Source organism: Propithecus coquereli, unplaced genomic scaffold, assembly GCF_000956105.1.
Source record: "Propithecus coquereli isolate 6110/MARCELLA unplaced genomic scaffold, Pcoq_1.0 Scaffold416, whole genome shotgun sequence".
In the NCBI taxonomy this organism is placed as follows: domain Eukaryota; kingdom Metazoa; phylum Chordata; class Mammalia; order Primates; family Indriidae; genus Propithecus; species Propithecus coquereli.
In genome coordinates this window covers 973,813-987,493 of record NW_012149908.1, presented here as the reverse complement: position 1 = coordinate 987,493, position 13,681 = coordinate 973,813, and the positions used below count along the sequence as shown (strand labels likewise).

Below are 13,681 nucleotides of genomic sequence, written 5' to 3'. Positions count from 1 at the left end.
GTCCCTGCAATCTTCATGAAGGAGGCCTTTAAGAATGTGAACACGTTGCCTTAATGATGTGCTAAATATTCAAATTCCAGCATTAAAAATTTTTCTCACGAACCTAGCATCTGTAATCCTTAGGTAATAATGCAAATCACTGCAGTGGTAATGGTGGGCTCCCCAACCCCATTTTTCTGAATGAGTAAGGACAGTTAAACCTCCCAGGGCAGGAAGTAATCACAAGGCAAGCTCTCAGGATCATTGTTTTCTAACTCATTTCACATTTGCTAGAAATTTCCATACTCACATTTGGAAACTTTGTATATTTCAGGCCCTATGCTGTATGTACTTACAGAAAGTGATCTTAAATATTTCACCCAATAACATCTACAAAATGACTTCTCAACAAATAAGAAAAACAGGTCTCTCAGTTGGTATCGATTTCAGATACAGTTTCACATTATAGAAAGGCTACTAAAAGCCAGGTGCAGCGGTGTTGCATGGTCCCAGGAGCTACTCAGGAGTCTGAGGTGGGGGGATGGCTTGAGGCCAGGAGTCAGGAGTTCGAGACCAGTCTGGGCAACATAGCCGGGTGGGGTGGGTGCGCGAGAGGAGAGGAGAGAATGGAACCTAGGGCTGTTTTCCAAATGCAGATGACTGATGACTAGATGATATAAAGAAGGCACAACCAAAGCAACTGTAAAGTCAATAAACAATATTTTACTGAAACATTTCATAACACAGAAAATCTGTCTGCAGTGTAAAGTTACAGCCTTACACAAGGAGGAGGACAGACCTATTTTCAAAGACTAATATGAATACAATAAATATGGAGTTTGCATACTAATTTACACACAGAAACTTTGCCCCACAGCCATAAAATTTATATTGAACAGTGCAACATATAATTTAATCATTTGATTTATTTGACAGGTTTTCCTTACTAAAACACAAATAACTACCTGGTTTTCATATACATATATAATATATTTTTTATGTATATAGATATTCAACAATTTGTACAGTTTCTAAACATAAAACTCCTAAAAGGCACAATTGTCTATACAACATGTACAAAAATGGCTGGAGCTGACACAAAACAACAATTATTGGTCAAAAGTTCATGATTGCACAAAGATTAGTCATGAGTTTATGTCAGAAAAATGTGCTTTAAGGAAAGAAGGGTTTTCAAAGAAACCTTTAAGTGTTATTAAAAAAGAAACAATAAAAAATAAACCCCACTAGGTTGCTATCACAAGCCTGTCCTCATCATCATCGCTGCTCACGTCGCTCAACTGCACAGGGCGCTGCCTCCGGGGCAGTGCTGTGGGCCTGGGCACCTGCCTGTCTGGAGAGAGGGTCTGCCGGCCTGATGGCTTTGTGACACCTTCAGAATGTGCCTTCAGCAGAGGCTCTGCCACGGACACCAGCTGGCCCTGCACGCAGATGAGTTCAGGCTTGGGCTTCACATGATTTGCTGAGGCTGCCTTCTCTGTGTCCATTTTGCTTGAGCCATCCAGCCTTGCGTGGTCACCTGCAGGGGCAGGTGGATCCAGAACTTTTTTTGCGTTTTCCTGCTGGACTTTAGGTGACCCCTGAGGAGACTCGGTCCTGCTGACCTGGTTTGCATTGGCTACAGAAGTCTGCGTGGGTTGCGTCTCGCGTGCTTTGTTTTGGGAAGCTGGTATTTCGGGAGCTCCCTGTGCATCGACGGTAACCTGACCGACCGAGGGGATTAAAGTAGGCAATGCTATGTTCAAGATCTGGAGCCCTGGAATGTGGGCCTGGGGGGCGGGGCTGCTTTGTGAGGAAGGGTTTGCAGTCAGGACCTGCAGTCCCACGGCATTGAGCGCGAGTCCCGGCGGATGCACTTGCGGGGCCACGTTCGTATTGGCTAGGCCTACGATGTTGACGGTTTCCATGCTTAACGACGGAAGTGGCTGCAAGCCCGGCGTACTGAAGTTCTGAAGGCCTGGCACACGGATTTGGCCAATGGGAATACATGGCACAACGCTGCTTAGTTCAGCCACTCCAGCGGGATTTGTAGTGCCAGACACCTCTGTGACTGTGTCCCCAGGAGTGCCCACGGTTCTGTGGACGACACTGACAGCAGGGATCGTAAGCTGCACTGGCCCAGCCTGAAGGGGTACAAATGTGGAGTATGTGAGGCCAGCGGGTACCACGTGGATCCCCCCAACTGGAACCATATTATAAGGTGTCCTTGACTGCTGCTGGGAATGCAAAGGAAGGTGGCTGAACAAATGCGTCTGGGGCGAAGGCAAGCCTGGAGTCGGCTGCAGAGCTGTCTGCGGCTTCTGTTCCTGAGGGTAAGGATGAGGAGAGGCCACCGAAGGAATCCCCGCTGCCGTCTGAGGGCTGTGCCTGGCTGCAGCGGGAGCAAGTCCTATGGGCGATGAGCTCTAAACAAGAGAGAACAATCCTTTTACGGCAGGGCTTCCTTAATCACCGCGCTAGAATGCCAGTGCTAAATCTATTCCTTCCCCAGAGGTGAAAGTGCATACATTTGTATTTTATAAAAATGAGAAGCTTGCTAAAAACTATTGTGATTTTTAAAAATGAATTTCCGATTAAAAACACTATTACATATTTAATTTCTTTCTTTTCTAGTACAAATAACAGGAACACATTTTGTACAGTTCTTCGCATTTTTCAAACAAATTTCCTGGCTATTGTCATCTTCTGAGCATAAACCTGAGAGGCGGGCATAGCTATATTCTCATGTTGTTGCTGTTATTGTTCCTGATGCCACCAGCTCCACCTTATTTCAGAGGTTTGGAGTCGCTGGGAAATTGAGATATTAGTTGGCTGTCAGTGTCAACTCATTGGGGAAAAATTAACTGAAGGATTATTTGCTCATGAAGTAAAGAGGCATCATTAAGAGAAAGGTCTGCAGTTGTTTGTTCATTTGTTCATTCATTCGCATTTTATGAAATGTCTACTGAAAACCAGATTTCCAGGCACTGGTAAGTGTGCAAAAGATTTTGGGATAGAGCAGCTTAGAGCATGGGTGGCCAGTGTTAAAGTAACAAACTGTTATTGGAAGGGACACATCTGGCCCATCCTTCCTCCCACCCAAGGTTATTATCTAAATATTAGTTTTTCCTTGATAATATCTAGCGCTATACTTTAGAGCTACATTAACTTACATATTAACTTAATTTCTATGTTAATAATTTAAGTTAAATATTAGTATACTTTAACTAAGTTATATTAATCTAGGCTAGACGGTCTATAAAAATCCAAGTTTTTACAGTCTTTTTATTTTTCTCCGTTACCTAGCAAATCAAAATCTTCCACATTTAGAAATAAATTCTATTGCAATATTCAATACTTACTAGAGGTAAGAGAACTGTCAATGAGAGGAGAATGCATTCCTCCCGGAATTAATCACTTGTCACAGACAGCCAGAGGTAGAGCAAGGAATCGCTCACAGCGCATGGAGCGTGCCTTTCCGGAGGCCTGTGTCTGCCTTCAGCTAGTTCTTGGGCAGAAAGCTCTCCCAGGCTGCTACAGCAATTTGATCATTCAAGCAAAGTGAACCTCTTGATATGTTTTTGGGTCACGTTAACTTTGCCACGGAAACTGGCAGCTGTCTTGCCAATGGTGGCAAAGTGCAAAATGTATGGATCACGTAGTGCGAACACATCGCATCAACAATGGCAAAATGAGTCACGGGGAGCCGTGGAATGAACCAGTCCCAGGATCTGTCTTCTCAATTGGCACATACATATTTTTTCATTTGAAAACATTTTGAAAAAAGTAAATAATGAGTATATTTTTCAAGAACCATTTGGTTCTTTCACAGATTTACAACATAATATGTGAACTCTGATTAAAATACCCAACAAGACCCCAAAGGACATAAATGTCCTCTGCTCTTAAATATAAAAAAAAAAAGAAATAAAGTCTTATAAACTGATTTGCACATAAATAAATCATTTAGATACATTGTTTTCTTAAGCCATTAGGTTCCCGTATTTAATAGGTTAAAGAAAAGAAAAGAAAAGAACCACCTCTAATCATTTACCTGTGTTAAAGCAATAGCTTTTTCTGTCACAGAACTTCTCAGAACTTCTTCTGATTCAGGATAGTCCACAGACATCTGATGACACGGGGATCTGGGTGCAGCTTCTGGTGACCCGGAAGAGTCTGCAGGAGGAATCACCTCATCTTCATCTCTCGCCGCACGCGGCCTTGCCTTCCCCGGAGAGTCTGCCTTCCTGCTGCAGTCAGACTGCACTGTGCTCAGGACTGTCATCTTGGTGAGCAAAGCTCTCGGCAGAACGTCCATCGGGTCGGGATGTGCCCCGGAAAAGCAACCGCTAATCCTGATGTCCTCCTCAGCACCCACAGGGTCCTGCAGGCCACCTCTGGACGGAAGGTGCTGCGGGCTGGCTGTGACCGAGGGTGTGGCTGACAGGACTGATTCCGTCTGGCTGTCTTCATCATCGTCTTCGTTTTCATTATCATCCTCGTCGGGGCCATCAGATTCTTCAAGATCATATCCGGACCGCTCATAACTGAATCTTTGCTTTTCATCTAATAAAAACAACCAAGAGAGTATGTTACAGAATGTTTCGAAAGTAGACAAACACAATTTTTTGTTTTTTATAAGCGTGGCAACACTGTGCGGAATATAAAAGACAAGAACCCTGCCCACAAAAAGCCCACATGCTAGTGGAGGAGGATGACGAGGAGAAGATTCGGTCAGTCCAACAGGATTCAGAGGAGTAGGGCGCTGGGCGAGGGGGACATGGCCAGGCAGGCGGCCTTAAGGATGAGAATGAAATGAGCCTCAAGAGAGGAATTAGACAGGCAGAGAGTAACATACAAAGAAACTCAGAAATGAAGGCCTCAAACTCTATGCTTGAAAAACTCCTAAAACACAACTGAACTATGTAAAAAATTAATGGAGTTCAACACTTTTCCTGAGCTCTTTTTCTCTACTTCTTTGTATCTTTCTTTTATTGAACAAATCAAAACAAACACAAACGATGACATTTGGTATTTGTGAGCAAAATAATTTTTCTTAATACTTGAATAGTATTGTAGACATGTTTCAATTGTCCTTTGAGTAGAAATATTCATCTAATATTTAATCTGCTTTCTTCTTCTTTTTTTATTTACTAAGAGAGGTGCTAAAGTTTCCTGTCAATTTTTTCTGTATTATGACTAAAACCCATTCCTCACAGAAGGGGGATATTATCTTACAGTCATCAATACCAGCCTTGTAACATTATGTGAGACTGCGTTTAACAAGGAATATTCAAGATGGTTCAGGAAACAGTTTCAAAATTCTTATAAGCTCATGTGGGACTTGGTTTAAAAGCTTCATCTATTCAAAATCTTGCAAATTAGAGGCCTTCTCCCTTAGAAAGCTAAAAAGTTTATTAGGGGGGAGGAATGCAAAACATTTACCTGATTTCTTTGCCACTGAGATATAATAAAGATGACATCAGACAACACAGAATTTAGCTGTGATACATTCTGCATTTACGAGTATTTTTTGAAGAGTGAAAAAATATAAATAGAGAAATAAGCCACAGATATTTTTCCTGGCTTTCACAAATAGTCTACACATGATTTTACTACTCTTTCTATTTAATAAAGGTAAGTTCTTAGAGAAAAGTCTCAGAACACCTATACCAAAACATTTAAGGGTGATTATTTCTAGGGGATAAAAAGGACTAGAATTGTTATTTACCATGAAGATGTGTTAGTTTTATAATTAAAAAACTTAAAGATAAAACACATGTACTTCAGTTCTTTCAGTACGAGATTTTGTAGGCCTTTTGCTTTCAGGGTTCTACTAGTGTGTTATAAAATAAATAATAAAATAGAATAATACCAAATTTTCTGAATCCTACTAGGGCCCAGGCTGGAGACGGAATGGGTGATTTCTGGCCAAATGCCCAGATTCCTGGCTCAGATATTTCTCTTATATTTTGTCTGATGTTTGACATTCTAAAATTAGAGAGTCATCCTCAATTTAACCTGAATTTGCCACGTTAATGCCAAATTAGATTTTGTGTTTTGGAGACGCATCTCCTTTTAAAGGAGAAAAACAGAAAGACTGGAGGGAGCTGGATGGTGGAGAAAACAGGTTCCTGGCTGATTCCATCCAAGGACGGCCTTGCTGCAGTCTAACTAGGGTGGACTTGCTTTACTTAAAATCTACCCTTTACATATTAAAACAGTGTACGTAACTTTCAATTTACAATTTTTTTCCAAACCCATCAAAAAGTGGAGGTCCCAGACAATCAATAGTCTAAAGTCTAAGGAAAGTCAGGGTCTGCAGGCAAAGAGGAGACAGGAGCTTGTGTCTAGAGTGGTCTGTTTGAGCCAGGAGTGGGTTGGCAGGATTGTGTGAAAGCTCTGGGAGCCACACTCTCCTGCAGGATCTTCACCATGACCCTCCGCCCCAGGCACTCAGAGAAAGAGCGCGAGGAAGTGCCCACTGTCGCCCAGATTTGGGAGAGAAGAGCAGTCGCCATACAGGAGTGGAAAAACTTCGCCTGGATCCATCTCCCCTCTCTCCACTAGGGAAAATAAAGCCTTATCCTGTGAGGGGAACACTGGAGAAAACTCACTGCAGCGGGGGAAGGAAAAAGGAGAAAAAGCACAACTTGACTTTTTGGGGAGGGACATTACCGCAGAGCCCACCACAACCGAGGGAAAGGTAGGAGAAGCGCGAAGGCTCAGAAACCTAGGAATGCGATGCACGTAGGAGGCAAGCTCAGGACAGAGACGGCACCTCTCCTCCTCCTGACCCCCCACAGCCAAGCTGTGGAGCTCTGAATTGCAGGTGGCAGCAAAATACTGCTGGGAGAAGGGCAGGAGAAGAACAAGAATGTGCAGAGAGACCCCCTCTGAGGCACGGCACAAAAGGGAGTCCTAAAACTAGAATTGGACTGATGCTGTTCTTGTAATCCAACCCCCTTGCAGGACACGAGGTATCTCTACAGGAATTTGAAGCCTCTGCATGCAGTGAGGACAGGCATAGCAACAACAACTCTCTCAAACCCAGCCTTGCTCCTAACTAGATAAACACTGTCTCCCACAGTAAAGGTCTATATAAGAAGGACAGAGATGCCCATTTCTAAGCACAAAAGCAATTTACACAAGTGTCTATTGTCTTACACAAGATGTATAGCTTTCAACACAAAATTACAAGGCATACAAGAAGGCAAAAAAAAAAAAAAGAAAAGAAAAAAGAAAAAAATCCAAAGAGAGAAGGCAATCATCAGAACTGGAGTTAGGTATGACGCAGATGCTAGAACTGAGAATTTAAAATAATTATGATTACGTTAAAGGCTTTAGGGGGAAAGGCAGACAACATGCAATAACAGATGGGACTTGCAGTTGAGAGAGAGAAACTATAAAAAAGCACAAAATGAAAATGCTGCAAATGAAAAACACAGCAAAAAAAAAAAAAATAACAAGAAAACTGTCAAATCCGCAATTCTACGCCCATTGAAAATAATTTTCAAAGATGAAAGAGAAACACAGTCTTTTTTAGAAAAACAAAAACTAAAGGGATTCATTGCCAGCTACTTGACCTACTTACTGGACAATAAATGTTAAAGGAAGTTCTTCAGGCAGAAGGAACATAATAGCAGATGGAACTCTAGATCTACCCAAAGAAACAGAGAGCAAGGAAAATGGAAGAGATGAGGATAAGATTATTTTTTCTTATTTTTAATTGCTCTAAAAGATAACTGAATGTCTAAAGCAAAATAGTAATAATGTATTATATACTGACAGTAAATATAAACATAAAAAATATGACCATAATTACATAAAAGATGGAAAGGAGGAACTGTGCACATACTGTAGTAAAGTCTTTATAGTAATACTACATGTAAAGCAATATATTATTTGAAGGTAGACAACTAAAACTTTTTAAAGTCAATAGAAGAAATAGAGTCATAAAAAATGATTAATACTGAAAAAGGCATAAAAAGAAAACTGAAACAAAAAAATGAAACAAATAGAAAACAGCTGCCAAGTGGTAGATTTTAATCTAACCACACAAATAATAATATTAAAAGAAATGGTCTAACACATAAATTAAACAATGACTAAGACTGGATAAAAACGCAAGTCCCAAGTATATACTGTATAAAAATATATTTTAAATATAAAGACATAAATAGGTTGAAAGGAAAAGTTTAGATAAAAATATACCTAATCACCCACTAAAATATAGCTGCAGAAACTATACTAATACCAGACAAAGTAGATGTCAGAAAAAAAGAATATTATCAGGGATAAACAGGAGTACTGCATAATGATAGAAGGGTCACTTCCTATGAACATAACAACCCTGTGTGTATGCAACTAAATAGAGCTTCACAATAAATGGGATAAAAACCGAAAAAATACATCTACAATCATGGTTGAAGACTTCTAACACTCCACTCTCAGTAACTGATGGAACAAGTAAATAGAAAATTAGGAAGAACACAAAAGACCTGAAAAACACAATCACCCAATAAGTCTAATAGACATTTATAGAATGTTCCACTCAACAGCAGAATATACTTTTCTTGTAAGTGTACATGGAACGTTTGCCAATATATAACATACTCTGAACTATAAAAGAAACCTCAATTAATTTAAATGAATAGAAATTATACAACATATATTTTTTATATGAAAACAGAATTAAATCAAAAACAATTAATTGGAAGATATCTAAAAAACCCTAAAATATTTCAGAATAAACACATTTTTAAATATTTATTGGATCAGTGAAAAAGTCTCAAAGAAAATGTCAAAAGATTTTAAACTGGATGAAAATTAAAATATCGCATTCAAAATTTGTGGGATGTAACTAATGCAGTAGTTATAGTAGGAAACTTTCTGCATTCAACATTTTTATTGGAAAAGAAAGGTCTCAAATCAATAATATACATTCTCACCTTTAGAAATTAGAAAAAGAAGACCAAACTAAATCCAACACAAAGAAAGGGAAGAAAATGATAAACATAATGACAGAAACAATGAAACCAGAAAAAGAAAAATGGAGCAAGCCAGTGAAACCAAAAGCTGGGTCTTTTGGAAAAAAAAAAAAAATCAGTAAAATTAATAAACCTCTGGTAATACTAGCCAAAAAAAAGAAGGAAGATACTGATTACCAATATCAGGAAAGAAAGAGGGGATATTACTATAGATCCCACAGACATTAAGATAAAAATAAGGGAATCCACAAAAAACACTATGCCAGTATATTGGACAACTTAGATGGAATGCACCAAGTCCCTGAAACACACAAACTATCAAAACCCACGCAAAAGAAACAGATAACCTGAGTAGTCCTTTATTTACTGAAGAAAGAATTCATAGTTAGAAACTTTCTCCCCAAATAAAAAACTAAAACCCCAAGCCCATATGGTTTCACTGTTAAAGTCTACCAAACATTTAAGGAAAAAATAATATAATAATATAAATAGTATAAATTCTACACAGCATCTTCCAGAAAACAGAAGAGGAGGGAGCACTTTCCAGCTTATTTTATGAAGCATTACTCAAAGATTTCACAAGAAAACTATAGACCAATATCTTTCATAAACAGAAATGCAAAAATCATCAAAAAAATAAGAACAAATTAAGTCCAGCAACATAAAAAAGATAATCTATGATGACACCATGTGGGGTTTACCTGAGAAATGCAAGGCTGGTTCAACACCTGCTGAAGATGTACTTTAACATATTACCAGACTAAAGAAGAAAAACTATATTATCATCTCAATAGATGCAGAGAAAGCATTTGACAAAATTCAACATTCATTCCTGATATAAACTCTCAATTAGGATTAGAAGAGAACTTCCTTAACCTAGTAAAAGACATCTAAAAAGAACCTGGAAACAAGGCAAGGATGTCCCTCTTGCCATTCCTACGCAACATTATACCCTACTCCTAGCCAGTACAGCAAGACTAATATAAACAAACAAACAAACAAATAAATAAGACATACAGATAGGAAAGGAAGAATAAAAATAAATTACACTTCTATATACTACCAATGAACAACTGGAATTTGAAATTAAAAATGCAATACTATTTACAATGGCACCAAAAGAATAAAACACTTAAGTACAAATAAAAAATATATACATGCAGGATCTGTATGCTGAAAACTACAAAACCTAGTCAAAAATTTCAAAGATAAGAAATAAACAAAGACATACCATGTTCATAGACTAGAAATCTCAATATTGTTATCATTTCTCCTTAATTTGATCTACAGCTGCTATATAATTCCATTAATAATATCACAAGCATTTTGCAGATATCGACAAGTTAATTCTAAAATTTTTATAGAAAAGAAACCAGAATCACCAAAATAACTTTGAAAAGGAAAACAGTTGAACGACTCACACTCAAGACAATATAGTATTGGCAAAAAGATAAGATATACAGGATAAACAGATCAGAACAGAGAGCCCAGAGATAAAAACCACACAGATAAAGTTAACTGAATTTTGACAAAGGCATTTCATGGAAAAAGGATAGTGTTTTTCAATTAATGGTGCTGAAACAAATGGACTCCCACATACCAAAAATTGAACACTGACACAAACAGTAACTCAAAATGGACACAGAACTAATGCAAAATGTAAACTATAAAACTTGTAGAATAAAACTAGAAAATCTGTGTGAGTTTGGATTAGATAACAATTTCTTATATATGATACCAAAAGCACAATCAACAAAAGAAAATTGATAAACTGGGCTTTATTAACATTAAAAAAGAAACCGTGCTCTGTGAAAGACACGGTAAAACAAAATGACAAGCTATAGACTGGTAGCAAACATTTGCAAATCACATTTCTGACAAAGGGAGGGATTATATTCAGAACATACAGAGAACTATCACAGCTCAACAATAAGAAATAAACAGTAAGAAAAGAACTGTCCGCAGACAGAGAGATATTACTCAGTCTTAAAAAAAAGAAACCCTGCCATTTGCCACAATACAGATGAACCTGGAGGACATTATACTAAGTAAAGCCAGACACAAAAAGGAAAGAAAAATACTACATGATCTCTTATAGGTGGAATCTTAAAAAGAAGAAAAAGAAAAAAGAAAAGTTGAATACCCAGAGATAGAGAATAAAACAGTAGTTACCAGGGGTGGTACGGTGTGGGAGATGCAACAGGGAGATGCAGGTCAAAGGATACAAAGTAGCAGACGTGTAGGACGAAGTCTACAGATCTAATACACAGTTAATGCTGCATTGAAATTTTTGCTAAAAGAGTAGATTTTAGGTGCTCTTTCCACAAAAGGGGTAATTATGTTAGATAATGTATGTTAATTTGCTTGACTACAGCAACCATTTTAGTATCTATATGTGTATCAAAACATAATGTACACTTTAAGTACTTATTATATTAAGATTTTTAAATAAAACCCAATTTTAAAAATGGGAAAAACTTCCGAACAGAGGCTTCACTAAAGAAGATATTTGGAAGACAAATAGCACGTGAAAAGATGTTAAACATCATTAATCATTAGAGAAATACAAATTAAAACTACAATGAAATACCTCTACGCACATATTATTATATAATATAAAAACAAAACAAGACAAAACTAGCAAGACCATGTCTTGGTAATGCTGTTGAGCAAGTGAAACTCTCATGTATTGCTGGTGGGAAAGTAAAACGGTACAGCCACTTTGGAAAACAGTTCCACAGTTTCTTCCAAAATTAAACATATGGTTAGAGACGTAACTCCAAGGTATCAAATTCTAGAGAAATGTACACTTACCTTCACATAAAAGCCGGTACAAGATTTTTATAGCAACATTATTTATGACTGCCCCAAACTGGACACAACCCAGCTATCCTTCAATTGGTCAGTGGATAACAAACTATGGCACATCAGTACAATGGGATATTACTCGGAAACACAAGGAAGGACATATGGATTCACACAACATAGATGAATATTACATGCATTTTGCTAAATGAAAGAAGCCATACTCCAAAAGCTACATATTTTATGATTCATTTTATAGGACATTCTGGAAAAGGCAAAAAACTACAGGGAGGAAAACAGATCAGTGGTTGCTAGAGGTTGTTGGGTGGAGGGAATGGTCTATAAAGGAGTGGCACAGGGTAATTTGTGAGGTGACAGAACTGTTCTGTCTGGAACTGTGTGGCGAACATACCATTCCATGTATCTGTCAAAAATAATATTACTGTACCCTATAAATTGCATTTCACTGTAAGTAAACAAAAACAATTGACAGGATGTGGGTGAACCCAAGATGGAACCCAAGCGGAGACAGATGACCCTAACTGCAGTGCATGACAAAGCATAAAACCACAGTGAAGGGCGTGGGAAGAAAGGCCCTATCCCAGGTAACCTTAGCAAAGAGGGGTCTGACTGGATTCTGTGAAGGCTAAAGGCAAGAAGAACTGCGCATGCACTGTTCTGTGATTATAAATCTGTTTCTTACAGGAGTATAGGTTAGAATTTCTGAAACTAGTTTGTATGTATGCTACAGTTGAGTAAATATGTACATATATTGTAGGTAAGAACTGCAATGGGCGAAAGAAACTACTGTGGGTGAAAGAAATTTTAAAAAGAGAATGAAAAACGCTAGAATAACTTAGTGGTGCTGGATTGGAATTATCGGTACGGACTCATGTTTCCATTTATATATATGGCACACTCGTGTGTGCACGCATATGTGTTGGCATGTGCACATGTACTTCCTAGCTCTATCCAGGGAGAGGCACCAGAAGCAGTGACAGGCCAGCAGCAATGAGCTCACCAGCTAGCATCCAGATCTTTGTTTCTAAATACCATTCTCTAGTAAACGGAATCAGGAGTCCTTAGAGAAATGGCTGATTCCAAGGGTGGGACATTTTGAGGTGTCAGAAAGTAAGAAACTACTTAAAAGAAAAGATGGGGGAGGGGGAGGTACAGTGGCTCACGCCTGTAATCCTAGCACTCTGGGAGGCTAAGGCGGGAGGATCTCTTGAGCTCAGGAGTTTGAGACCAGCCTGAGCAAGAGCTTGTCTTTACAAAAAGAAAAAAGAAAAAATTAACCAAGTATGGTGGCATGCACCTGTAGTCCTAGCTACTCGGGAGGCTGAGGCAGGAGGATTACTTGAGCCCAGGAGTTTGAAGTTGCAGTGAGCTATGATGATGCCACTGAACTCCAGCCAGGGCAACAGAGCAAAACCTTGTCTTGAAAAAAAAAAAACAAACCAAGAAATAAAACCCCCAAGAAGTACATTTATAATGCAGAGTCCTGACAGACACTACTTTAGCCAAGTGATAAAGGTTACCATGACTGATAACACATGTTAACATCATGTACACCATCGTTATGATACACTAAGAAAAGTACATCACTCTACGCTGTTTTCCCCAATAACGCACAACCTCAATCTAATAACGAAATACACCAGAAAACCCCAAATTGAGAAACATTCTTCAAAGTAACTGATCAATACTCTTTAAAAAAAAAAAAGGGGGGTCATAGTCACGAAAGACAAGAAAGACTGAGAAGCACAATGATGGAGCCAAAGCAGACATGATGACGAAATGCAATGCGGAATCTGGGGACAGAAAACGGACTTGGTGGGGAAACTGGTGAAATCCGAAAGAGTTTTGTCCTTCAGTTAGAAACACTGAGCTGAGGTGAACTTCTTGGT

General features: G+C 38.6%; 1 protein-coding gene across 1 annotated transcript in view; it reads right to left on the bottom strand.

Annotated features, from left to right (window-relative positions):
- Positions 1 to 990: 990 nt before the first annotated feature.
- HIVEP1 (human immunodeficiency virus type I enhancer binding protein 1) overlaps positions 991 to 13,681 on the bottom strand; it is a 48,512-nt gene continuing 35,821 nt past the window's right edge. Inside the window, exons 6-7 of the mRNA XM_012653156.1 lie at positions 4,031 to 4,542; positions 991 to 2,402 (exon numbers count right to left, since the gene is read on the bottom strand). Of these exons, the coding sequence (XP_012508610.1) occupies positions 1,224 to 2,402; positions 4,031 to 4,542 (1,691 nt within the window). The 3' untranslated portion in view covers positions 991 to 1,223. The remainder of the gene's footprint in view (positions 2,403 to 4,030; positions 4,543 to 13,681) is intronic.